Here is a 25,396-nt window from a genome sequence, read left to right on the forward strand (position 1 = left end):
CTCCTCTATAACATATTCCCCGCCATGAAATTTCATCAAAATGGAAAGAATCCAACCAATCAATCTTCCTCTTTTTTTTTTTTTTTGCTTGGAATTCAGTTTGTATCTACTGGTAGTCCATTACATTCTTTTGGTAGGAAAAGCTATTGCACTTCTTAAAATTCATCCATGGAATTAAGTCAAAGCTAATAGGTAGGTAGATATCTCTCTAGAATGTATACTTTCTGAAGGCCATCGTCAGTGTTTGCAGAAAAGCCTCCGTGATTTCTGTTTCAACAAACTGTGGCCCCACTGGCACGTGATTTTAAACTACAGAGGGAGACGTCGGTCGTCATGAGCCGTAGGCAGCGTTGCACGTCCAGCGGCTCATGATTTCATCGTGCAGATGGGCACGACGATGACCAGGATGACTGTACACGTCGCTGCAGCGATCAGAGCAGCGATCTTGCAGACCTTGGCTCGTCTGAACTCGGCTTCTTTCCTTTTCAGTAATGAGTCGTAGCCTGGAGTATAAATATCTTCCATCCAGTATTCTAAGTTGTTTGGGTTTAAAGATTCTTGAGTCTAGAAGTGAAGAGAAGATGTTAGAAATATGGTGAATACGTGCAACAGGTTCAAGACGTTCTGACAATCCTCACCCCTGAAGCATCTCAGAGCTGCCTGCAGCTTGCAGGGGAGATGACCGAGGAGCCCAACGCTGCCCACCAGCCCCTCCTGAGGTGGACCACCAAGGACTCGGGCTCCCGCACATCCCAGATTGTACCTGCCCCTCTCCTACTACAAAGGTCATGATGGGGGACTTCCCTGGTGGCGCAGTGGATAAGACTCTGTGCTCCCAATGCAGGGGGCCGAGGTTCGATCCCTGGTCAGGGAACTAGATCCCATATGCATGCCACAACTAAGAGTTTGTATGCCACAACTAAGGAGCCCATGTGCTGCAACTAAGGAGCCCGCCTGCCACAACTAACACTCAGTGCAACTAACTAACTAAATAAATAAATATTTTTTTGAAAAAACAGGTCACAATGGTCTTGACACAGGAAAACCCAGGGATTTCCTGGGAGCAAGCAAAATAGGGCCGAGAAACAAGACTCTACGCCTCAAGGGCGTATGGCCAGGAACAGGCTGGCCCTGCTGCATGGGAAGCAGGGAAAGTCGCTGAAAAATATTCTCCACTAACGGTCCCTAAGAACAGAGGCGCCTAAAGCAAGGCTATTGTACTACTCTGATTTGGTTCCCAGTTCTTCAGTAAAGCCTCCACTGAAAAATCAAAGGCACCTCCCAGATAAGCAGGTCAAACAAAACATAAAATATTTCCATTTCAAACATCTGTCAGGCCACTGCTCACAGGCCAGGTCTACAGACCAGGGGCAGGCCACCCCCATGCCAGGTGCAGGGTCCCCAGTGGGAGAGACCCCCACCCACTGCCATTTGTTTCCCAGCCTCCCTGAGATTAGTGCCTGTCTGCAGGAGAAGTATTATATTTAACCTGTTATCACCCAGGAATCCCATTCCCCGTGGATGACTACAATCTATTTCCATAAAGCAAGGCAGTGTTCTCATCTTACGGCGAGCATTTAATTATGTGACTGTCACATAAAAGCAGCAACACATTGCAATTCCAAGTGAGGTCGTCTAAATCTTTGAAACACAAGCAAAATATCCATTTTGAAGACTTTCTCAGATTGTTTAATGCTCATAAAGGTGGGCATGTTACAGATCACACACACACACACACACACACACACACACACACACTATGTACTATGTTATTGGAATATTGATTATTCTAACCCCTATTAGTCATTCTCCACCTGTCCTTTCAGAACCATTCTCTGTTCTTTTCTGTCTTGCTCTGTGCCCCCAGGAGACCAGCCAATATGGACACATCCCAGGTGGATTCAGTCAGTGGGGCACAGTTCCCCCTGCTCCCTCCCTGATGGGCCACAGTTCTATCAGGTACCTGCTCTCACAGCTGTGGGTCTTGGTGGGTTTCAGAAACAGCTCCCTTTCCTTGGCCTTCAGATCCAAGGGCAGCAACAGCCTCTCACTCATGCTGGTCCCTGGGTGCTTCACGGGCTCTAAACCCTGCCTACACCTCCGCCAAGAGCACCCTCCTTCCCACTCCCATCATCCGTGAGTATGCCATCTGCTTCCTGCCGGGATGCTGACGACCCACATGCCGTGGACTCCTCTGGCTGCTTTATTGCTCTCCTGTTTTGTTTTGTTTTCTGGCCATGTGGCGCGCAGGATCTAGTTCCCTGACCAGGGATAGAACCCGGGCCCCCTGCATTGGGAGCACGGAGTCTTACCCACTGGACCGCCAGGGAAGTCCCTGCTCTCCTGTTTCTAATGGCCTTCCAGTACAGGGGCCGGCAGACTCCAGCCCAGGCGCCAGATACAGCCCAGCACCTGCCTTCGTACAGCCTACCAGTTAAGAACGGTTCTCACATTTTTAAATCATTGAAAAAAAATAAAAGGAAAACAATAGTCAGCGGTATGTGAAAATCATATGAAATCAAATCTCCGTGTCCCCAAATAATATTTTGTCGCAACACAGTCACATCCAGTCATTGACAAGTTGCCCACGGCTGCTCGAGACAATTATTGGCAGAGTTGAGCAGCTGTGATGGAGACTGTAAGGCCTGCAAAGTCTTAAAGCAGTTACTCTCTGGCCCTTTAGAGGAGAGTGTGCCAGTATTCTAGAATATTCTGTACAACGTTGCATAATGAAAAGAGAATGGGACTTCGGGGTCCCTGAAATCCTCCCAGGTCCCCTTCCTCACGGAGGCACAATGTTTAAAGACTTTTCCAATTATTCATGTTATCTGGAAGGGCGGGGAGGAGTGGTAGGCAATGCCGGCCATTGAGAGGACCCACACCATGAGAAACAGGACGTGCTCCATGATGGAAGAGTCCTTAAAACGCAGGATTGTCTGTTCAGACTTTGCAAGAAGCTCCTACTCCAGCACTTCTGCTAAGTCCTAGGAGCCACGGTCTCCCTGAGTTGCCCAGGGCACTTCTGCTACTGCCCAGCTCCGGCTGTTAGGACAAGTGTCCTTATGCTTGGGCTGCAGCTCTTTCCCCAACACAGCTCTGTCCTCCACGGGCACTTGGGATCGGTCTGTTTCCCTGGACATGAAAGGTCTTCAGCAATTTAACGGGTACCTAGAGGGGAGCCTGGGAGCCAGGTGGGCATGTTAAGCTGGGGACTGGTCTGCAGGGCTGGGAGGGTTTGGGTGGAAGACTGAAGGGGCAGCTCTCCCTGCTCTGACACTTTGGAGACAGGCTCTGACCAGGGAGGCTGAAACACCACCTCTTCTTCCCAATATTCCCAAGGCGGGCCAAGGAGTAAGCCGTGTGTAAGCGACACATCAGATTTTGTCTTGTTCCCTCCAGCTCGGACGGAAGGAAACTGGCTTCCTTTCATAGGTAGCTATGCTTTACGGGCCGGGATTCATCCTGTGAAGTCTATTATTTTTAATTACTTTTTCCAATAACCGCAAGCTCTCGTGCCACCCGGTGGGACACAGAGGGCATCCTCGGTTGTTAATTACTCCTGCTGAGCGCTGGAAATGGAAACGGGGCCTGTACCTTTGCTGTACCCTCAAGTGGCCATAGATGGCAAATTTACCTCTTGACGCCACGGGGCCCCAAGAAGATGGTCCAGATGCGGAAGCTGCCCTAAGACAGTACCTGGGTCTCTGCAAAGCGATGAAAACAAGTAAGGTGGCGCCTTTCTGCCTTCATTCAGCTCCCGATACCTGTTCTGTTTTGCTGCAAACACCCTCGAAAGGCTATCGAACTCCTTCCTGTCTTATATTTTTTTGTGAGACTAGATACATGATCCTTTGCATTTTTAAGTGATGTCACCTAAAGCTCTCTAATCTAAAGATCTTTTATTTTGTATAATTTTGCCTTTACTCTTCCTAAAGATTGGCACTTTAAAATTGCATGTATCTGTAGGAGCGAAATCTGCCAGACTCTGCCTCCCAAACTTTAAAAAGATGTTTCTCAGTCTATGACTCATTCAATGAATCTGCTCCTGTCAAGGTCATCCTGTGATACTGGTGAAACATTGACTATTCCACCAGGTGAGCCATTCACACCTCTGGGCCTTTTGTGACTCGCCTGCAGCTCGTGGCATCCTAATACCCACAGGTTGCGGTGTGGTAGCCACAGCAGAGCACTGGGACCCTCCTGCAGGAGAAGCAAATCCTATCTAGACTGCTTGTCAGCAGGATGGTGACAGGAGAGGACGTGGCCTGAAGGGTCAAGTGGCGTGCAGCTGGCATGGGGACAAAACATGCAGGAGGTGACAGGGGCCAGGAGTACCTCTGAGGTGGTCCTGATGTCACCACCCACTTGACTCTCAGGATCTGGCCAGAGATATCCCTTCCCATAATTGCTGTCATTTAGGGCCCAACATAAACAAACGTCACCGCAGTCATTTGTGTGACATGAAGCTCTACTCTACTGTCATCAACAGAAAAACGACATGGTGGAAAGGCAACATAGGAGGAAGTACAGGAGTCTTATTGCCAGATAGTCCATTATGAATTTAGACTTGTCAGACCTGCACAAGTTCTTGTGCTTCTCGGGGCCTCGATTTCCTCATTTATAAACTTGAGATGAACATCATCACTCCCGCCTGCGGGCCACTGTGCCTTGCGCGAGAGACCGTGATCAAAAGTCCCTTACGGGGCTTCCCTGGTGGCGCAGTGGTTGAGGGTCTGCCTGCCGATGCAGGGGACGTGGGTTCGTGCCCCGGTCCGGGAAGATCCCACGTGCCGCAGAGCGGCTGGGCCCGTGAGCCACGGCCGCTGAGCCTGCGCTCCGCAACGGGAGAGGCCACAACAGTGAGAGGCCCGCGTACCGCAAAAAAAAAAAAAAAAAAAAAAAAGTCCCATACAGAGTGGATCAATTTCAGCATCATTTCAACAGCGCCAAAATGCCTTTTCGGTGCCTTCTTAATGGCAGGTACTTTAAATACATTATTTTCATTTCTGACAGTGACTCTGAAAGTTAGATATTATTATGGACATTTAACAGGTGAGGGAACCAAAGCTCAAACAGGTGAACATTCCAGGCCACACAGCAAAGGAACCCTGGCTTAGAACCCACACACTGCGGGAAAACACATTTCTTTACTCGCCACTGCATTGCACCTCCTGCAGCCCTCCTGGCTTTAGGGAGAGGCCATTTCAAGGGAGACCCTGCCATACCACCCCCCCACCACTGGCATCTCTCCAACTGCCCTTTAAATGGTGTGGACCTGCCGGGACCCATACGTGAGTGGTGGCGTTGGGATGATAGCCTCACTGCCCACCAAGCTAGCTGGCAGGTGGGGACAGGGTACTTCCTGTGCTCCCGAGGTGATGCCGACACACAGATAGACGCAGTGGGGATGGAACCAGGTGGAACTGCCCACCACAATGAAAGTGGTCAAAACCCAGCCCTGCCTGTGGTTGAACAGAAAGCATGCCCTCCAGCCACAACTGTATTCACAGAGCTTCCGGGGATGGCGCTTACCTGGGACTGCTCCGTATGGAAACATAATCCATAGCTCGGCTCCCACAAATATGCTTTTATCCCACGTGCTACATGTGGAAGGAGAAATCAGCTTGTGTTTCATTAAACAGTTGGGCTGAGGTCTTGTGAGCAAATACGAGAATCTGCACTTGGTATGGAGTCTTAAACGTATCGTTAGCAAATCGGATGGCCAAAATCGATCAAGCAAGCATTCCCACTGCTACATGTTTACGAAGCAATAAGCGAAATAGCAATCTCCTTGTGAAAAATCTCTGCTCTACGATGTTATGCAGGTTCCGAATTCCACGGTGGGGACCCAGGGAGCTGAAGGTGAGGGAGCGGGCCGGTTAGGGCATCCGCTATCCATTCCTGCATCCGCCAGGGTGTGGCTGGGCTCCCCCCACCCGGGGCAGTGAGAGGCTCACCTGCAGGTCCAGGGCTGTCAGCTTGCCCTTCTCGCCCGCGTTGCGAGCATACTCCTCGATGGTCCAGGAAGGCTGGCCCCGCTTCACCTCCAGCTCCGTCAGCCGCATGTCTGTGTACAGAGGGCTGTTCTTCATGTGGGCCTTGAGGGAGGTGGGGTAGGGATGAGGGCTGAACACCTGCTCCACCAGGAAGCCATCTTTGGGCTGCTTGGGCAGTCGGTGCTGCGGGGGGATGTCATACTGCCTGTCTGCCTGCAGAGGGGCACAGGGGAGTCCAGAGAGCGACACAGTTGCTGTCAGAGAGCCCACAGTGCCAGTGGGCAGACACCAGCTTTTCACCACCGGGCTCTGCCCGGGTAGCAACATGCAGTTATTCACGAGCAAATAGAAAGAATATCTGGACTGGGGGCCATTTACTAGGAAAAGCTTACGACACTGATAATACTCAAACGACCCAACATTTCTATGCCAGGAAGAGACGATTTTATCTAACCCTCATACCATGACTACTATCATTAACACGCATTGTTCAGCTAAGGAAATGGAGCCCAGAAAGACCCACTAATCTACCCCAGGGTGCACAGCTGCCAACGGGAAGAGCTGGCATTTAAATCTATCATCTGGCTTCAGAGAAGCTTTGCTTAACTATAGCATAGTATCCCCCCCCCTTTTTTTTTTCTTTTTTTTTGCCGCACCACGCGGCATGCGGGATCTTAGTTCCCTGACCAGGGACCAAACATGCGTCCCCTGCAAAGGAAGCGCAGAGTCTTAATCACTGGACTGCCAGGGAAGTCACTGCCCCCTCTTTCTCTTACCAATTTCTACCTGGTACTGAGGAGTAAAACATATGGGGTCCTTCCCCCTAAGAGCTGGCTGAAACCACTGATGACACACTGCTTCTCTGGATGGAAGAAGCCAAGCCAGAAAGCACGTGGTGGGAGCCTCTAGTGATTTTCAGAGACCTCTGCGTGGCCTTCAAGACAAGGGAACAGTGTGGACCACAGTTTGGAGGCAGGAAGGTGCCCAACACAGCTGCCATCACTTACGTTCTCAGTCCTTGAGTTCCACCCGATCCTGGGGGCTCCGTTCTCCATGAACCCTGTTATAACTGGAGTCTTCTGGTACTTTCTACTTCTAACTTGAGGCCCTCAGATCTCCACATAGATGTCACGTCCTCCAGAAGTACTCCCTGACCAAGACAGGGTCAGCGCCCATCTACGTGACCCCTTCAGACTGTGTACAGACCCCTTCAGACTGTGTACAGAGCCCGCGTTACTGTGTCCCACTGAACTGTAACTGCCTGTTTGTCTGTCTGTCTCCTCCGCCGGACTGTGAGTTCCCCGAAGGCAGGGGACAATAGTGAGCACCTTTTATTTATTTATTTTTTTGCTGTATGCGGGCCTCTCACTATTGTGGCCTCTCCTGTTGCGGAGCGCAGGCTCCGGACGCGCAGGCTCAGCGGCCATGGCTCACGGGCCCAGCCGCTCCCCAGCATGTGGGATCTTCCCGGACCGGGGCACGAACCCGCGTCCCCTGCATCGGCAGGCGGACTCTCAACCGCTGCGCCACCAGGGAAGCCCAGCGAGCACCTTTTAATCGCCCGCTCAGCAAAATCATACCACCAAGGAGAAGGCGCTCCAATCTTTTTAAAGGGATGGATCCCAACATCATGGAGTCGAGCACATGAAACAGAGAGCCAGAAGAGCTGTGGGTGTGAGCAACAGACAAAGAAAAAGGAAGAATAAGAACATGAGTGAGGGACGGTGTGTATAAGCAAGAGGCGGGGAATGGGCTCAGGTGTCAGGAAAGGGAGAGTTTATGTGTGAGCACCTGATGAGATAACGTGTGTGAGCGGCAGTGTGCGTATCCTACACGTGGACGGGGACCAGAAGCACGCTCCCAGCTCCCAGCAAACTAGACCCATCGGCCCTTGCTCAAATACAGTATAACTCCGAGCCCTTCCAAACCATGAAGACCGCTGATGCCGCTACAGAGAAAGCAGGATAAACTTGGCCAAACCCAAATAAGGAAGTGAGGTGTCCTCTTACTTTCTAGCTCATCAAACCCAAGTATCTTCTAAAAGGTGTCACTGAATTTACTCATTCAGCTTACCACCACTACCGAACACTCAGAGGGCTCCCACGGCATGCAGGGCCCGTGCCGAGCTGGGGGCAGGGCAGGTGCCAATAATAACAACAAGGCATCGTAACTACAATTAACTGAGGGCTGACTGTGTGTGTCTCCTGCTGTGCTCGGGGCTGAACACGCGATATCCCGTTTCAGCTTCTCGAGAACATCGGCAAGGCTGTAGCATTATAATCCTCGCTGTGGATGCGGAAACTCAGCTTAGAGAGGTTAAGGAACTGGCCCAATGTCACACAGCCAGGAAGTGGCAGAGCCAGGGTTTGAATCTGTTCTCGCTTCTGAGATGGAAAGTTGCCCGCTGCCCACGCTTGCCTCCCTGCTCCTACCACGGAGGCGTTTGCGTTCTAACATGGCAGTCGGTATGTATACCTAAGATACTTTTAAAATAAAGGTTGGTATCTACTCTGTCGGAACAAAGAGGATGAAAGGCAGGAGATCAGAGACCAGCAATAATCTTGGGAGGCTTTCAGAGGCTTACGAATTAAGAGGCCTTGAGGGGAACTGGGTCTAGATCAGCACCAAGGAGGTGGACAGGACACTTTTTTTTTTTTTTGATGTGGAACATTTTTAAGCTCTTTCTTGAATTTGTTATAATATTGCTTCTGTTTTATGTTTTGATTTTTTGGCCACGAGGCATGTGTGATCTTAGCTCCCCGACCAGGTATCAAACCCACACCCCCTGCGTTGGAAGGTGAAGTCTTAACCATTGGACTGCCAGGGAAGTCCCTGGACAGGAAACTCTTGATGGAGGAATCACGTGAGTAAAGGTTCGACAGTGGGATGGGGCCTGGCCATCCTAGGTACTTGCTGAATGAGGGACTGAGTGAATGAGGGTGGCACTTTTGAGGAAAACCAGGTAGACGTATCAAGGTGGAGAAGGGCCCAGTCCAGGTGAACTGGAGCCCTCCTGTTGGGGAGAAGGACGTGATATGCCGAGGGTTTGAGTGGCTGGACTGAGTGGCTTGAAACTTTGCTGAGCAAAGGGGAGTCAAGGAGTTGGGAACAGGAGGCACTGCACACCCCCGAGAGGAGCTTTAGGAAAGGGAGCATAGCAGTGGTGGATGGGATGAGATGGAAGTGGCGACAGAGGTGGGGGGATGATAAGCGAGAGAGACCAGTTACAAATGTGTCCCCAAAGCCCAGGTGGGAGGTGGTAGGAGCTTGGACTTGGGGGAGGGAGGGTGGATTTAAGCGGAAAGACACATCACAAAAGATAAATCCACAGGGTCGAGTAGCCCAACTGGATGTGAGAGAGCCAATGAGGGAAGTCAGAGATGAGAGACATCCCTTCAGTTTGGGGAATGGCTAGAATGGCGACCCCAGAATCGGTACAGGGAGAGGGAAGCCTGGCTTTGAAGGAACAGAAAATCTAGCTGGGACCTGCAGATTTCAGCCCACGGCAGACATCTGGGGGAGGTGGCCTACAGCAGTTTGAGATTTGGGAGCAAAGTTCAGAAGGGCCCCAGGGTTGGTCACCACCATGGCAGGCATCAGCCCAGGGATGGTGAGAGCCACACATCGGGAGGGAGAAATGAGGTCACAGAAGGAGGCCAAATGAAGACCGCTCACCCCAAACACTAGCAACTTTGAGCTGTGCATTTCAAGGGATCTTTCTCAAGCTTATTTCCGGTGGTTTCTGGGGGCTTTGACATTTTATGGGTTGGATGCATGGCTAGTTCAGTTAAACTTGATATATCTATAGAAGTGCCAAACCACTGGAGTGCTCTAAATGGCCATTTTCAATGCTACCTAAGACCCAGGGCTCCAGGAACCTGGCCAGACTCTAGCAGCTAATTGACACGACAGCAGTGCCAGAGGAGAAGACCCACAGCTGGGCATCTCGTCGGAGTGTCGGCACATAATATATTCTGATTTCTGTCCAACACCACGTGTTGTAAGTGGCTACCGAAGAGAACAGTGGCCGGCACAGGTACCAGAGGTTCCTTTGGGATCAGAAAAAAATCACTTCTTATTTTACTCTCTTCCCCTGCTTTGGACCCTGAAAACTTCCTTAGGGCTCCATTTTCTAAGCTTGCCCTTCTTGGCGTTCGAGGGACTCAGCCTCCTTCTCTGTATTCAATGTCTGCAGCCACACCTCTTCACTCCCTCTCTGATGACTGGTGCTCCGAGCCCTCAGGAGGCCCCGTGGCCTGTCCTTTAGAATCAGGGTAGGGAACTGAGATGAGCAACAAATTGAAATGGCATCACTTTGGCCAGAAAGGGTTCAATGTAACCTACTTAGAAGGAGGAACAGCAGCCACAAGTACCGCTGAAACAAATCATCCCTACTGCAGGGGACGAGAAGAAGAAAGAATGTGAGCATGTGTGTATGTGCTCACTCCAGCACTGACAGAAAGATGCTGACTATAAAGGTGCAAAAACGCTCACGTTCCCATAAAACTGTGTAGGAAAAAACCTCAAGAGCAAAGAAAGACATCATATTAAGAGTTGCCATCCTTGGGCAGTGGAACTGTGAATAATTTCCTTAATTTATCTTTTCTTACGAATCATCTATTGATCTTAAAATGAAAAAAAACTCAAACTTTTAAAAAGGAACACGACGCATGCCACAAAGTATGTGAAAGGGCCATAGGAGCTAGCTCGCTTTTAAGTCATTTCCCTCCTTTGCTTTGCCTGCACCCTGCCCTTTCAGAAAGGACAGGAAGAAAGCCCTGGCGATGCTTGTCTGCTCTGCCATGTTCCCCATTCTATGAAAATCAGGTCTCGAACCACCAGTCCAATATCTGAGCCATGCTTTCTCCCATCGGCAACACAGCAGCGTGTGCTCCTCCGGGCTGATGGACAATTTGGAGGGACCAACCACCAGGCTATGCTGTCCTCTCTGCTCTAACATGGAAAGTCTGGAAGGATTACGAGCACAAGAAGGGCAGGCCTCTTTTTCGTGTAATGTAAGCTTCCAGGCTTGGAAACAGACCAGGGCTATATAGTAAGGCTGCTGCCTAGTTACGCGAGCTTACATGCGCATTACCTCTTTAGATTTTCGATGCCAGTCCTTACTTTCCCCAGGGCCTCTGTCTTTCACATCCTCCTCTCCGACACCCACGCGGTTGGTGTAAGTGATGGTGCGCCAGTCCCTGGGCGAATTGGAGATGCTGGCGATTTTGGACTCTGTGGCGCTGTTCTCCTCCGTCAGGGACCTGGAGGATGGCCTGGTGAAGAGGCTTTTTTTTAACGCCTTGACACGAAGGCTTTCGCTGTTGCTTCCGCTGGCGTCTGAGGAGCACCAGTCGGCCGAGTTCTCCAGTTTGGGCCCGTGGGAGCCATTGTGTGCACGGAACATCTGGGGAGAGGCGCTCTCATCGGACGGAGCCTCACTGGTCAAGGAATTCAGATCTATCTGCACACTCACCTTCTCGGGCTGCTGAATCTTCTGATCCAGCTTACTGAGCTTGCCCAGGACCTGGGAGATCTCCTCGCGGACACCCGACAGCGACTCGAGCTTCCGTTCAATTTCACCGATCCTGAGCACCAGTTTGCACACGCTGGTCTTCAACTCCTCTTCCGAGCGGTGGCTGTCTTCAGGCCGGTTGCCCTTTTCTCCTTTGCTGCTGGGGAGCCCGTTGGCGATTTTGGTTAGGTTGTGCTCCGGCGAACTGTCACAGTCCGACTTGTGAAGCTGGGACAAAGATCCTGTGCTGTTGTAGCAGGATGACTGTATCACTCCCGTCGAGCCACTGAGGCTCATGTCATCAAGAAATCGGAAAATGTCACTGATGTCATCACTGACAACTTCCGAGTCGTCATCTGACTGCTTCATGGCGTGCCTGTCACTGTACTTGCCCTGCCCAGAGGCACACAAGTCTTTGCATTTCTTGGGCTCCAGGACGTGCTGCTCGGTCTGGGTGCCCACGCTACTGGTGTCTGAGCTGAGCTGCCTGCTGGTGCAGCTACTGCTCTTGTCTTTAAACTTTTTGACCGGTTCATGCTTCTCCAGGTCAACGGAGGATGAGATCTCTTTAGATTTGAGCCCGTTTGGCTTGGCCGCGTAGCCGACGGGGAGAATTGGCTGTTGCTTCTGCGGCATGAGGTAAGCTGGGCGCCTGTCTGGGGTTGGGAAGTTGGCGGTCTGGCTGCTGGGATTTGGATAGCGGAGCTTCTCCTCGGAGGGATTTCTATTGAAAAAGGACCGTTCAAAGTCAGGAACTTCTTCAGTGTTTAGGCTCCAGCTTTTGGCCGGCCAGGGGCTCTGCTTGCCCGGCCTCCCGGGACAGCGCCTGGCCTCCTGGGTCCCCATCACTGGAGTGGGTCCAAAATACGTGGAGGCTTGAAGGTCATCTAAGCTCTCGTGCTTTGCCCGCCTTTTGTCAGGAACAGGGGAGTATTCGGGATTCAGGTACTGGCTGTTGTAGGGCATCTCAAAGCTGTGATTGGGGAAGGGTGTCTTGTGGGACTCCTTTCGGCCCTGGGGTTTCCTGTGCTCGCCCTCAGCCTTGTTAGCGGGACTGGCCAACTCGGGGGACACAGTCATCAGGTTGTGAAACTCCTCTTTGAAGATGTTCCTTTTCTGGACGCAGGACTGGACCACGAAGGGCTCCTCATTAGAGATGAAAGTCTCCTTGATGCCCTGGGTGAGGGGCAGGGAGTCCTGATCGGACATGGACTCACTTTCGATGTTCATGGGGAAATACGTTCTCTGCATCTCGCAGGGCTGAGGGCTGGCCACCGAGTAGGGGGCCAGAGCCTGCAGCCTGTCCAGGGAAGCCGCCCGGTTTTTCACATCTTTGCTGACCCCCAGCAGGAAGTTGGGCTCGGAGGCAGGTACAAACTGCGGGCAGTCCTTGCAGTCCATCTTGCGGCACTTGGAAGACTGGCGGGTGGGGTAGCCCCGGCTGAAAGGCTGGTCGCTCAGCTCGCAGCTGAGGGACGCACACTGGGCTGCGGTGCAGAGTTCCGTGTCCGAGCGGCCCAAGTCAAAGGCCGCCTCCTTCTTGCGCATCTTCTGCCGGCCGCTGGGGAGCTTCTCCTTGGCCGTAGCCCCGTTCATCTGGATGAGGTTGAATATCGTCACGATATCTGCCGCCACCATGATTTTCTTCGATTGCTGGTTGTTCACGGTGCATTTCATCTTGTCTTTGAATAACGTGGCTGGAAAATTGGGATCGAGACAAGCCGTGTAGAAGAGGACGCTTCTCAGTTTGGAGAGCTGGGACAGATCAAAACGGGTGCACAGGGATTTGCACAGGTCCTGGTAGGAAACGGTATTTTGCTTGCTGTCCAGTTCCTCCAAGATTTTCACCAAGAAGAGGGAAGTTTCCTGATTGGTCTCCATCATTTAGAATTTCAAAGCCTCGCTGATGACACTGAAACTTCGAGTCAGTTCTACGGGGTGACAATACTGAAAAAGAGAAGCGGGGGAGAAAGGATTTATAAACACCAGTGGAGTTTTAAGTCAAGCTGGTTATGAACCACATAAAGAAATGCAAGGAAAAACTTTTGAAGGTTTAAAAAATGTCATAAGTGCTTTAAAAATATTTATAATATACTCTGTAATTCGCTTCCCAGTAATCTACCTAAAGAAATTATTGACTATGATTTTGCATAAAGATGTTCATTATGTATATGTACAACTGATTCACTTTGCTGTACACCTGAAACTAACCCAACACTGTAAATCAACTATACTCCAACAAAAATTAAAAAAAAATAGTTACAATTATAAAAAAATGATGTTCATTACAATGGCATTTATAATAGTGAAAAAATAAAACATCTTAAATACCCAAATATTAGGGGAATGCATAAATAAAACGGGTTACCATATACGATGATTTCTTACAAACATTAAAATTATATTAGGGCTTCCCTGGTGGCGCAGTGGTTGAGAGTACGCCTGCCGATGCAGGGGACACGGGTTCGTGCCCCGGTCCGGGAGGATCCCACATGCCGCGGAGCGGCCGGGCCCGTGAGCCATGGCTGCTGAGCCTGCGCGTCCGGAGCCTGTGCTCCGCAACAGGAGAGGCCACAGCAGTGAGAGGCCCGCATACCGAAAAAAAAAAAAAAAAATATATATATATATATATATTAATGTACATCCTTACAATGGAATACTACTCATCAAGAAAAAGGAACAAATTACCAGTACTTGTAAATGACATGGATGAATCTCAAATGTATTGTGCTTGAGTGAAAGAAGCCAGACTCGAAGGCTACCTATCATATGGTTCCATCTTAGCGATATTCTGAAAAACAGATCCGTAGCTGCCCGGGGCTGGATGTGAGGCCAGGTGCTGGCAAAACGGCACAGAGAAATTTTCCTGGATGATGGAACTATTCCACATCTTGATTGGAGTGGTGGTTGCATGCCTCTATGCATTTGTCAAAATTCACAGAACTGTGTGCTAAAACGTGTGAATTTTAGCTATGTAAATTGTACCTTAATTATAAAATTACACACTGAAGACGTTTTATGACAAAAGAAAACTGTGGTACAATACCGAGTGAAAAATGTGAAAATAAATATGTTATGTAGTAAGATCTTAATTATATAAAATTATATCTTCTTGGAAATGAAACTGGAAGAAAATAATATACACTCAAATGTTAATGGTGGTTACCTTTGGATTGTAAATATGCATGTTCTTTCTGAATTAGTCATCTTTGTTTCTCAATATTTTATTATGCAAATTTTCAAACATACAGCAAAGTTGAAAGATTTTATTCTTTTAATTAATTTATTTATTATTATTATTTTTTTTTTTGGTTGAGTTGGGTCTTTCCTGCTGCGCGTGGGCTTTCTCTAGTTGCGGCGAGCGGGGGGCTACTCTTCGTTGTGGTGCGCGGGTTTCTCATTGTGGTGGCTTCTCTTGTTGCGGAGCACGGGCTCTAGGCGCACGGGCTTCAGTAGTTGTGGCTCGCGGGCTCTAGAGCGCAGGCTCAGTAGTCGTGGCGCACGGGCTTAGTTGCTCTGCGGCATGTGGGATCTTCCCGGACCAGGGCTCGAACCCTGCATTGTGTCCCCTGCATTGGCAGGTGGACTCTTAACCACTGTGCCACCAGGGAAGCCCTGAAAGAATTTTATAGTGAACACTCATATAACCACCATCTGTATTCCACCATTGACATTTTACTGTATTTACTTTATCACATATCTATCCATCTACCCTTCATGAAGCCATCTCGTTTTTGTTTAAAGCACTTCAAACTAAATTACAGACATCAGTACACCTCCCCCTAAAGATTTCACCATGCATATAATTAACCCAAGTTCAATAATTGTTTACAGTTTCTCTTTTAATATAAGATTGACATACAGTGAAGTGCACAAAACTCGAGTCTATTTGCTGAAGTTGTGACAAATGTATATGCCTGTGTCATAAGCAAAACCCCTACAAAGATCTAGAACGTTCCCCTTGCCCCTTCCCATTCAAGCACAGTTCTTATTCTTTACAGGTAACTCTAATATTTTCTTTATAATTTCCCTTCTTTTCCAAAATTCCTACCATAACCACATATTATTTTGTAATCGCCAAACAATAACTAACCTTATTTTGAAATGGGAAGAAAAATCTACATTAACATATCTTGGATGGAAAAATGAAAAACATCAAACCGAAAGCTTAACAAAGCTTAAGGGAAAATAAAGCTCCTCAAGGATAAATACGGACCCAGGTTCTGAGATTTACAAGGAAACATCAAATCACACACGTTACCCTCCCCAGTCACACCCTGCTTAGAAAAGGCATTTTGACGATTGACTTATTGATTTTAAATTTGACTCAGGGCCTCGCTGGTGGCGCAGTGGTTGAGAGTCCGCCTGCCGATGCAGGGGACACGGGTTCGTGCCCCGGTCCGGGAAGATCCCACATGCCGCGGAGCGGCCGGGCCCGTGAGCCATGGCCGCTGAGCTTGTGCTCCGCAACAGGAGAGGCCACAACAGTGAGAGGCCCGTGTACCGCACAAAAAAAAAAAAAAAAAAATTTGACTCAGCCCACACACAGCCAGCCTATTTTCTAGGGAAACAGTGTCTGTGGTGGGGGGTGTTAAATTTCAGTTTCTCTGGACCGTGGAGTCTCTGTCCACCCTGAGGGCAGTGCTCTCAATGGGCGTCTACACACATTAGTGAGCTCTCTCCACGAACGTCTGCGGGGACATGCAGAGACCAGTGGTTTGGATTTTCTTGTATGGAAAAGGCAATGAAGCCCCGAGAGGCTCTGTTCCTGTCCAGAACAAGTCACAGAAAACCCACGTCTCCCCACGCAGCTCTCCCTGCCCTGCCCCAGCCGCCCAATCCGTGTGATAGAAGCACTGCATGTCAGGATGTTCTGGTTTGTTGAAGGTGGGGACAACCTGCCACGCTTGATCTGCAAGGAAATAAATAGACACAGAAACCAGAGTGGAGGACAAATGAACGTAACTGAGGGAAGAGCAACTACCACTCATGCACATCGTATTTCATAGTCTGGTGACACAAAGCACTTTCAGAGATACTCTTTGCTAGAATTCCCATAACAATCTCAGGAGGCTTCTTTCACTATTACTCTCCGACAGATGAGGAAACAGGCACGCAGCACTGAAAGCAGCAACTGGGCGCAACTAGAATCATCAGAGCTGCAGCCCAACCCCACGTTCCCGCGAGACTGTCTCAACTTTCTGTTCTACTCTGTGTGCCTAAAACTGTATTAATCCCAGGTCAAAAAAGAACTCGGAAGACCAAGGCCCAGTGTCTCCTGAAGTGAATAAAGGAAACACAAGGGATCTGCTAACCCTGAGTCATTTTCTATTAAGACTGAAATTGAGGGGATTATGCGTGGCCGGGAAGATAGGCAGGTGGCCCTGTGCAAACGCGCACGTGGCCACATGCCTGGTGTGTGTGCATGTGGTGATGAATCACCATAGAGAAGCTCCGTGTAGATTGTCCACAATATGCTAACGAAAGCCACAGAGGACTAAGGAGCAAAGGAGAGGCTCAAAGGAAAAAGCAGAGTTCTTGGCTCTGTGACAGTGTAACAGGATCCGGCCTGCAGCACGCAGCCCCTGGCAGCTACCTCTTCTGGCCACACAAACAGCTCTGTGGTGTGCGAAGAGCACTCCCTTTTCACAGATGAGGAAACTGAGGAAGGGAGAGGGGACTTGAGTTGCCTGGGGTCTGCCATTGGGCTAGGGCCCCCGCAGACCACAGCCCGGGATGAGGACACGCTGTGGGATGAGGAGCAGGCTCCGTCTCATGCCAGGAGGAGCAAAAGCATTGCCACAAGTGACAGAGGTGAACTGGGGAAGGCGGCAGGCTGCGTGGGACAGGCAGTGCAGCCTGACCGCCTCCTGTGTACTGGGGCTTCTTTTTTTTTAGTATCTTTATTGGAGTATAACTGCTTTACAATGGCGTGTTAGTTTCTGCCGTATAACAAAGTGAATCACTTATACATATACATATATCCCCATATCCCTTCCCTCTTGCGTCTCCCTCCCTCCCACCCTCCCTATCCCACCCCTCTAGGTGGTCACAAAGCACCGAGCTGATCTCCCTGTGCTATGCGGCTGCTTCCCACTAGCTATCTATTTTACACTTGGTAGTGTATATACGTCCATGCCACTCTCTCACTTCGTCCCAGCTTACCCTTCCCCCTCCCCGTGTCCTCAAGTCCATTCTCTAGTAGGTCTATGTCTTTATTCCCGTCTTGCCCCTAGGTTCTTCATGATCATTTTTTTGTTTGTTTTTTAAATTCCATATATATGTGTTAGCATACGGTATTTGTTTTTCTCCTTCTGACTTACTTTACTCTGTATGACAGACTCTAGGTCCATCCACCTCACTACAAATAACTCAATTTCGTTTCTTTTTATGGCCGAGTAATACTCCATTGTATATATGTGCCACATCTTCTCTATCCATTCATCTGTCGATGGACACTTAGGTTGCTTCCGTGTCCTGGCTATGGTAAATAGAGCTGCAATGTATATTGTGGTACATGACTCTTTTTGAATTATGGTTTTCTCAGGGTGTAAACAAGACGAAAAGACAACCCGCAGAATGGGAGAAAATATTTGCAAATGAAGCAACTGACAAAGGATTAATCTCCAAAATTTACAAGCAGCTCATGCAGCTCAATATCAAAAACAAACAACCCAATCCAAAAATGGGCAGAAGACCTAAATAGACACTTCTCCAAAGAAGACATACAGATGGCCAAGAAACACATGAAACGATGCACCGGGGCTTTACAGGAAACGTCCACAACAGCCTGGAGAGGGAGGCACCACCACTCTGCACCCTCTGCTGGAGGGGTGAGCAAAGTGAGGCCGGAGGGATTACACGGACGAGGAGGACCTGAAGCCGAATCTGTAGAAGGCCAAAGCCCAGGCTCTCATCTCAGTGACAAAAGAGCAAGGATGGAACATCGGCCCGACAGCTCTGGGGGCTGAGTGAACCTGCCATGGAACGTGTATGTGTGTGTACACACAGCGACGCCCACGCACACACACACTCATACCCTCACACACACAACCGCACACACGACTCTCGGCCACAGTTCACACACGTACACACGCCCTCACTGCCACACCCACGTGGATAGGCACACACCCTCTCTCACCCACACCCCTTCTCTCTTTGGGCTCTCTCAGCCGAGCCCTCAGGGCTTGAATATTCTTAAGCTCCCAGCACAGCCTGATGTGCATCTGGGGAAAGACCAAGGCGTCCACAGGGACACCCTCCCTGGCGTTTGGACGCCCACCCCCAGCACAGCGCCTGCAGTGACCAGTCTGCTAAATCACGGGATGCACCTGGAGGCGGCAGGCACCGCTCAGAGGGCTGCACAGCCCCTCCCGGGGCAGGAGAACACGCCCCCCGCCCCGTCCCCGTTAAGGCGCTGAGAAGTGGCTGGCGGGGTCCCACCCCAGCCCGCACTCGGGAGCCACCTGCGAGTAACATGCATGCACCCCCGGGGGCAGGAAGTCCGGCCTGGGGAGCCCGTGAGCAGCTGGGCTTCTGGAATTCAGACCCATCAGGACTTCATCGGGACCCCCAGTGGTCCCCAACCGCCCGCCCAGCTCAATCCTCACAGCCCAAGCCTCCCCTGCCTGCATCTCCTATGTCCACTCTGCATTTCCCCCAGGGAGGCCTGTGCCCTCTCACTGCCCACACCCCGGGAACCCTGCTTCGCTTCCAGGGCCCGCCTCCAACAGCCTTGCTTTCCGCCAACCTCTCACTGATCTCAGTTGGAATCAGTTGCTCCCTTCTCGGTGCTCAGCGGGCCTCTGTCCACACCTTGGTAATAGTGCTACTCACACAGGAAAGACTTGCCTCAGATGGTTTAAACCATATTGAGATCTGGCCCCCCCAACCCCAGACCAACCAATTAAATCAGAATTCCTGGGAGGAGTCCAGAATCTTGGGAGCTGTTAAAGCCACCCGGGTATTTCTGAAGCGTGGGGTTTCAGACTGAGGGATTGAGAAACCCCATTTAGAAAGTAAAGGGGTTGGCATTAAACGGAATGAAATTGTGCCATTTACAGAGATGTGGATGGACCTAGAGATTGTCATACAGAGTGAAGTAAGACAGAAAAAGAAAAACAAATATTGTATAATATCACTTATATGTGGAATCTAGAAAAATGATACAGATGAACTTATTTGTAAAGCAGAAAAAGAGATACAGATGTAGAGAACAAACCTATGGTTACCAAGGGGGAAAGGAGGGTGCAATGAACTGGGAGATTGGGATTGACATATATACACCACTGTGTATAAAATAGATAACTAATAAGAACCTACCGTAAAGCACAGGGAACTCTACTCAATGCTCTGTGGTGACCTAAATGGGAAGGAAATCCAAAAAAGAGGGGATATATGTATACGTATAGCTGATTCCCTTTGCTGTATAGTAGAAACTAACAGAGCATTGTAAAGCAACTATACCCCAATAAAAATTAATTTTTAAAAAGGTTTCAAATCTTTAATGAATTTCTGAGTAAAATGTTGACTGAGCTTAAAAAAAAAAAAAAAGAAAGTAAAGGGGCTGGGTTTTGCAAGAGGCAGTGCAACCTGAAGGTGGAGAAGATGGGCACACAGGTTCCAGCCCTGCTCGTCACTAGCTACGTGACCTCCAGAAGGTCACCTACGGTCCCCAACCTCACTTTCCTCACCTGTAACAATGGGGTTAATTAACAAGCTCATGTACAGCACTTAATAAAGTGTCCCCCAATGACAGCCCTTCCACAAATGACAGCAGTCGTTCATGGAACAGCGGTGGCAGTGGGAAATCTAGTAATTTCCGTGGGTTTATGCCTCACAGCACCTTCTGCAGGTTAGGAAGTAGGACCACGTGAGCATTTTGGGGAAATGAGTCCATTCTACAGAGAGAGCAAGACACACCTGTGCCTAAAACAGCATTCTGGCCTCCCTAGTTTTCACATTTTCAATCTCTTCAAAGATTTTATGGGCTTCCCTGGTGGCGCAGTGGTTAAGAATCCACCTGCCAACGCAGGGGACACAGGTTCGAGCCCTGGTCCCGGAAGATCCCACATGCTGCGGAGCAGCTAAGCCCGTGTGCCGCAACTACTGGGCCCGCATGCCACAATTACTGAAGCCCGCGCACCTAGAGCCCGTGCTCCGCAACAAGAGAAGCCACCGCGATGAGAAGCCCGCACACCACAACAAAGAGTAGCCCCCGCTCACTGCAACTAGAGAAAGCCCGCACACAGCAAAAAAGACCAACGCAGCCAAAAATAAATAAATAAATTTATTTGAAAAAAAAGACTTTTAGTTTCCCACTGTAGAAAACTCTGTCCTCAATCACGTGCTTTCAGGGATCCGCATTAAACCCGTGAGTTACTGCCTCTCTGGATTACACCTCAAGAGGAGAAGAACAGGTTGTGCACAGAGTTCTTTATTCATCTCTTTTTTAAATAAGAGGAAAGTTCATAAACTGATTCCATGAGGAAGTTCTGAAGGCCAGAGGTTGGAATTATCCACTCAGAATAAACAGGGGTGCCCTCTCAGCCACCTTATCACACGTCACTCTAAGACCGGGCCCCCCTTGTCACCTACCTGATGCCCACCCCGGGCAACTACCTCGGATCTTCTTGAAGATTCTGCAGGCATTCGGAGCTTCACAAACCGTCTGAGCAACAGTGTGTACATGGCACTGTGCAAGGGACCGCGGTGAGCACCCAGGCTAAGCCCCTCGCCTTTACAAACTGGAAAACGGGGCCTAGGGCCATCATTTTTCAAAGCCACATGGAGAGTTAGTGGCAGAATCGGCCGCAGGACGCAGGGCTTCTGACACCTCGCCTATTTTCGCAAGTGTCTGTGCAGAAACGCCAGTCCTGGCTGTCAGGTGCCAGAGAAGCATAAACAAGAAGCTGGGGACCCGGAGGGAGTGAGAAGAATCCCAGCCACAGGGAAAGGCCAGCTTCGCAGAGGAGGCGCCATCTGCAAAGGCCTCGAAGACTGAGGAGGAAGAGGGTGTTTCATGGTCTGGAGGAAGGAGACGGGGGCAGATTCCAGGGCAAAGGGCAGAGGCGTGAAGGTACAGCGGGGCGGAGTCTGACTGTGGAGCTGGGCAAGCAGAGGGCATTTAGAGAAGGCAGGGCGCTGAATCTGGGCTGGGAGTCTGGACTCGATTCTGCGGGCAGTGGGAGCTGGGAGCACCAACAGAGCAGGTGCTGGAGGGGCCGGGCCTGTGGCTCAGGTGGGCACTCGCCCACAGGGTGTGCAGACCGGGGTCCACATTCTCTTCTTCGGCAATGCCTCCTGCACGTACACAGCCAGGAGGACCACTCCAGGCTCTTCCAGCTCCAGATCCATGGCTCTTTCCACCACACAGCGGTCTGTACATTTGGGAAGGGCAGAAAACGGATGCCAGATTTTTTTCCCACTACCTCATGACACTGTGTGTCTTTCTCATGTCATGCTCCAACTATGACAAATGCAGCTGTTCAGTGTGCGAGGCTAAAGTGAATGTCCACCTTTTCATGACCTTCTGCATTTTTATCTGCTCAAAGCCTTGACATCGGATGTTGATCAAAACAGAGCAGAAGAAAAGGACACGATTTAGGGATATAACTTGCAGGATTGCTGCATGAATCTTTGGACAGAAGACAAGCTCTCTGAATTTCATTTCCACCAACTCCCTTAAAGGTTTCACCTTCCCTTCTGCCAAGAACTCCAAAATCTGATGAGAACAAATGACACCAACCTTGAACTGGATTAGCAAAACTCGGTTGTGAAGTGTTCTTTCTTTTTTTTAATTTTTAATTAAATTAAATTAATTAAGTTATTTTTGGCTGCATTGGGTCTTCGTTGCTGCGCGTGGGCTTTCTCTAGTTGCTGTGAGCGGGGCTTCTCTTGTTGCGGAGCACGGGCTCTAGGCGAGCAGGCTTCAGTAGCTGTGGCACGCGGGCTCAGTAATTGTGGCTCTCGGGCTCTAGGGTGCAGGCTCAGTAGTTGTGGCGCACGGGCTTAGTTGTTCCACAGCATGTGTGATCTTCCTGGACCAGGGATTGAACCTGTGTCCCCTGCATTGGCAGGCGGATTCTTAACCACAGCACCACCAGGGAAGTCCCTGAAGTGTTCTTACTAAAGCTTTCCCATATGCCACGAAATATCGATCTTTCCAACACTGAAATAACGGGCCAAGATGGAATGTGGGCACAATGTTCTCACTTTACACTCATGAAAAGCACAGTAAAGAGCATTTCTCTGTAGCATTTGTGTAATTCCAGCCCAGATACTGACCTGGCTTGTTGTTTTGGATTTTGTTCTTTTTCCAGGATGGTGAATGCTACTATGATTCAGTGAGATTCTGGATTCAATGAAACTACAAAAGGAAGGCATTCCTCTAGGAATCTAAAATTTATGCATGGGAATTTCTACCTCCCCTTGTGTCACCTATGATACATTTCAAACTGAAAGGAGACCCCTTTCTCTCCTAACGGCAGTTTTCCTCCGCAAAGCTGCTAAAGAGGGCAGCATAGAGATGGGAAGGGGGCTTTGCTCCTCTTTGCCAAGATGTATCCCCACAGAGCTCAACCCTAGTGCAAAGCCCTTGATTAAGAAGTCAAGACAGGGGCTTCCCTGGTGGCGCAGTGGTTGAGAGTCCGCCTGCCGATGCAGGGGACACGGGTTCATGCCCCGGTCCGGGAAGATCCCACATGCCGCGGAGCGGCTGGGCCCGTGAGCCATGGCCGCTGAGCCTGCGTGTACGGAGCCTGTGCTCTGCAACGGGAGAGGCCACAACAGTGAGAGGCCCGCATACTGCAAAAAAAAAAAAAAAAAAAAAAAAAAAGTCAAGACATGAAGCATTTCCCAGGTCTGGCAAGAAGGCAAGCTTAGAAAATGGGACGAGCCTCCCATTATGAACACCTAGAAATGCTGGATAAAATATGATTTCTTTTCTTAATGTGTGCAGCTACGCTTGCAAGGGAGCAAGGTAATCTCCAGGTGCCAGAAACAGAGACAGGACTGAAATCACAGAGCTGGTGATGGAGCTCTTCTGGGGGAGCTGGTGCAGGAGGTTTTTACCAAGTTAGAATATAAGCGGCCCTCCATGAGATGGTGAGTGGGAAAGATGTCTGCAGAAAGACGGGGCCCTTTAAGGACTATTTTCTAACTGTAAGTGAGAGTATGAAATAGAGGGAAAACCTGCTTATGAGCACAGGAAGCAAGGAGACGTGTCAGCTTCTGCCTGGGCTCTCGGTTAAATGTAAAACAGGGCTGATGCCTTAAATACGTTAGGGCCCAATTTATGTTGCTGGATGGTTTAAGGTCTCTTGAGTTAAGAAATTAATGTGCAAATAGGTTCTATGTTGGTGATATCTTTGGATTCAAGCAAAGCAAGTGCAAAACTGCTCCGAACAATCAAGGGTGCCCCAAAGAGAAAAGAAGCCACACTAACGTTGAATACTATTTTTAAAAATTACAACACGCAAGAGGAAATACACGACAGTAACAATCAGCAGACACAAAATAATCAGGAGGATTAGAACTTCGAGAACATCACAAAATGGAAAGCAATCTTTAAAAAGCTATAAGTATATTTTAAATAAGTAAAGATATTTAAACATTCTGGAAATCCAAATTAAAGAAGATGTGAAAAAATGAACATAGGCATCTGGTAAAGAATGAAACAGTACTTCTAGAAATTAAAAATAATCATTGAAATAAAAATCACAGTGGACAAAGCAAATTACATATTAGACATAAGTGAAGAGAAAATTGTTGAACTGGAAGATATATCTAAGGGAATTTAGCAGTATGCAGTGCAGAGAAATAAAAAGGTTTTTAAAATATGAGATTGAGGTTAAAAGGCATAGAGCAAAGGAGAAGTTTTAACAAATGTCTAACAGGAGTTCCAGAAAAGATAAGAACAAATGGTGGAAAGTCAATAATCAAAGGGATAATGTCTAGGGAATGCTCCAGAATTGAAAACTTGAAGTCTCAAAGTGCAACATACACTCCAAATAAGGCATACAAAAATGAATTCACCTTTAGACACCAACACACATCATACTGAAATTGAAGAATACCAGAAGCGAAAAGAAAGCCTTAAAATGGGAAGGTGGTGAGTGAATTACCTAGAAAAGGGTAAAATTAAAAACAGATTTTTAAAGAATAAAAAAAGAGATCAGAAGACATAGGCATAAAATCCTTAAAGTGCTAAGGAAAAATAACTTATAGTTTTACAATTCTATTACCAGATAAACTATTATTCAGAAATAAAGAAAAACTTATAATTTCAGACAGTTTGTCACTCACACTCCTCATTGTAAAAGCTATTAAAGAAGCTCCTTCAGGGAGAAGGAAAGTGAATCCAGAGAAAAGAAAGAGGTAAACATATAGTTAATTCTAAACACATCAACCGTGTAAAACAATTACTAATTTTAGAGGTAAAATGGAAGGGGCAATGATCAGGGTTAAAACTCTCTAAGTATTACCTGTATTCTCCAGAGGAGAAAAGGGATGTTAAATACATTTAATGTTAAGTAAAAAAAAAGTGTAGTAGAAAAAATTTATGCATAACCACTGACAGAACAGGAAGAAATTGTAGAACTTAATGTAAAACTACTGAACCAGTGTACAGAAAACATGGAATAAATAAAATTCAATCAATTAATAGAAGGTAGGAAAGTGGGAAATAAAGAAGCAAAGACACATTAGGACAAGTAAAAATTACAAATAAGGTGACAGAAATATTTCCAAATACAACATACACAGAAAATGTAAATAGGCTAAATTTACTGGTTAAAAGACTGTGACTCTCAAATTGGATTGAAAAAAAATTTTTTTAAATATTGCAGTCAAATGCTACCTATAACAGACATACCTAAACATGTTG

General features: G+C 48.6%; 1 protein-coding gene across 1 annotated transcript; it reads right to left on the minus strand.

The window, feature by feature from the left end:
• Positions 1-366: 366 nt before the first annotated feature.
• Positions 367-13,392, minus strand: MINAR1 (membrane integral NOTCH2 associated receptor 1). Its single transcript, XM_065872927.1, has 3 exons — positions 11,092-13,392; positions 5,958-6,209; positions 367-564 (listed from the first exon to the last, which is right to left on the minus strand). Exons 1-3 carry the CDS (start codon positions 13,390-13,392, stop codon positions 367-369), a joined length of 2,751 nt encoding a protein of 916 aa, XP_065728999.1.
• Positions 13,393-25,396: the final 12,004 nt, after the last annotated feature.

The sequence above is a fragment of the Phocoena phocoena genome, chromosome 2, assembly GCF_963924675.1.
Source record: "Phocoena phocoena chromosome 2, mPhoPho1.1, whole genome shotgun sequence".
Classification (NCBI taxonomy): Eukaryota; Metazoa; Chordata; class Mammalia; order Artiodactyla; family Phocoenidae; genus Phocoena; species Phocoena phocoena.

What these genes read in the sequence shown, in the direction of transcription:
- MINAR1 (XM_065872927.1), bottom strand. Translation starts at nt 13,392, where the DNA reads ATGGAGACCAATCAGGAAACTTCCCTCTTCTTGGTGAAAATCTTGGAG. An exon ending in GGCATCGAAAATCTAAAGAG is followed by an intron (nt 6,210 to 11,091) that starts GTAATGCGCATG and finishes GCCCCTCTGCAG; the next exon opens with GCAGACAGGCAGTATGACAT. An exon ending in TGACAGCCCTGGACCTGCAG is followed by an intron (nt 565 to 5,957) that starts GTGAGCCTCTCA and finishes CTTCACTTCTAG; the next exon opens with ACTCAAGAATCTTTAAACCC.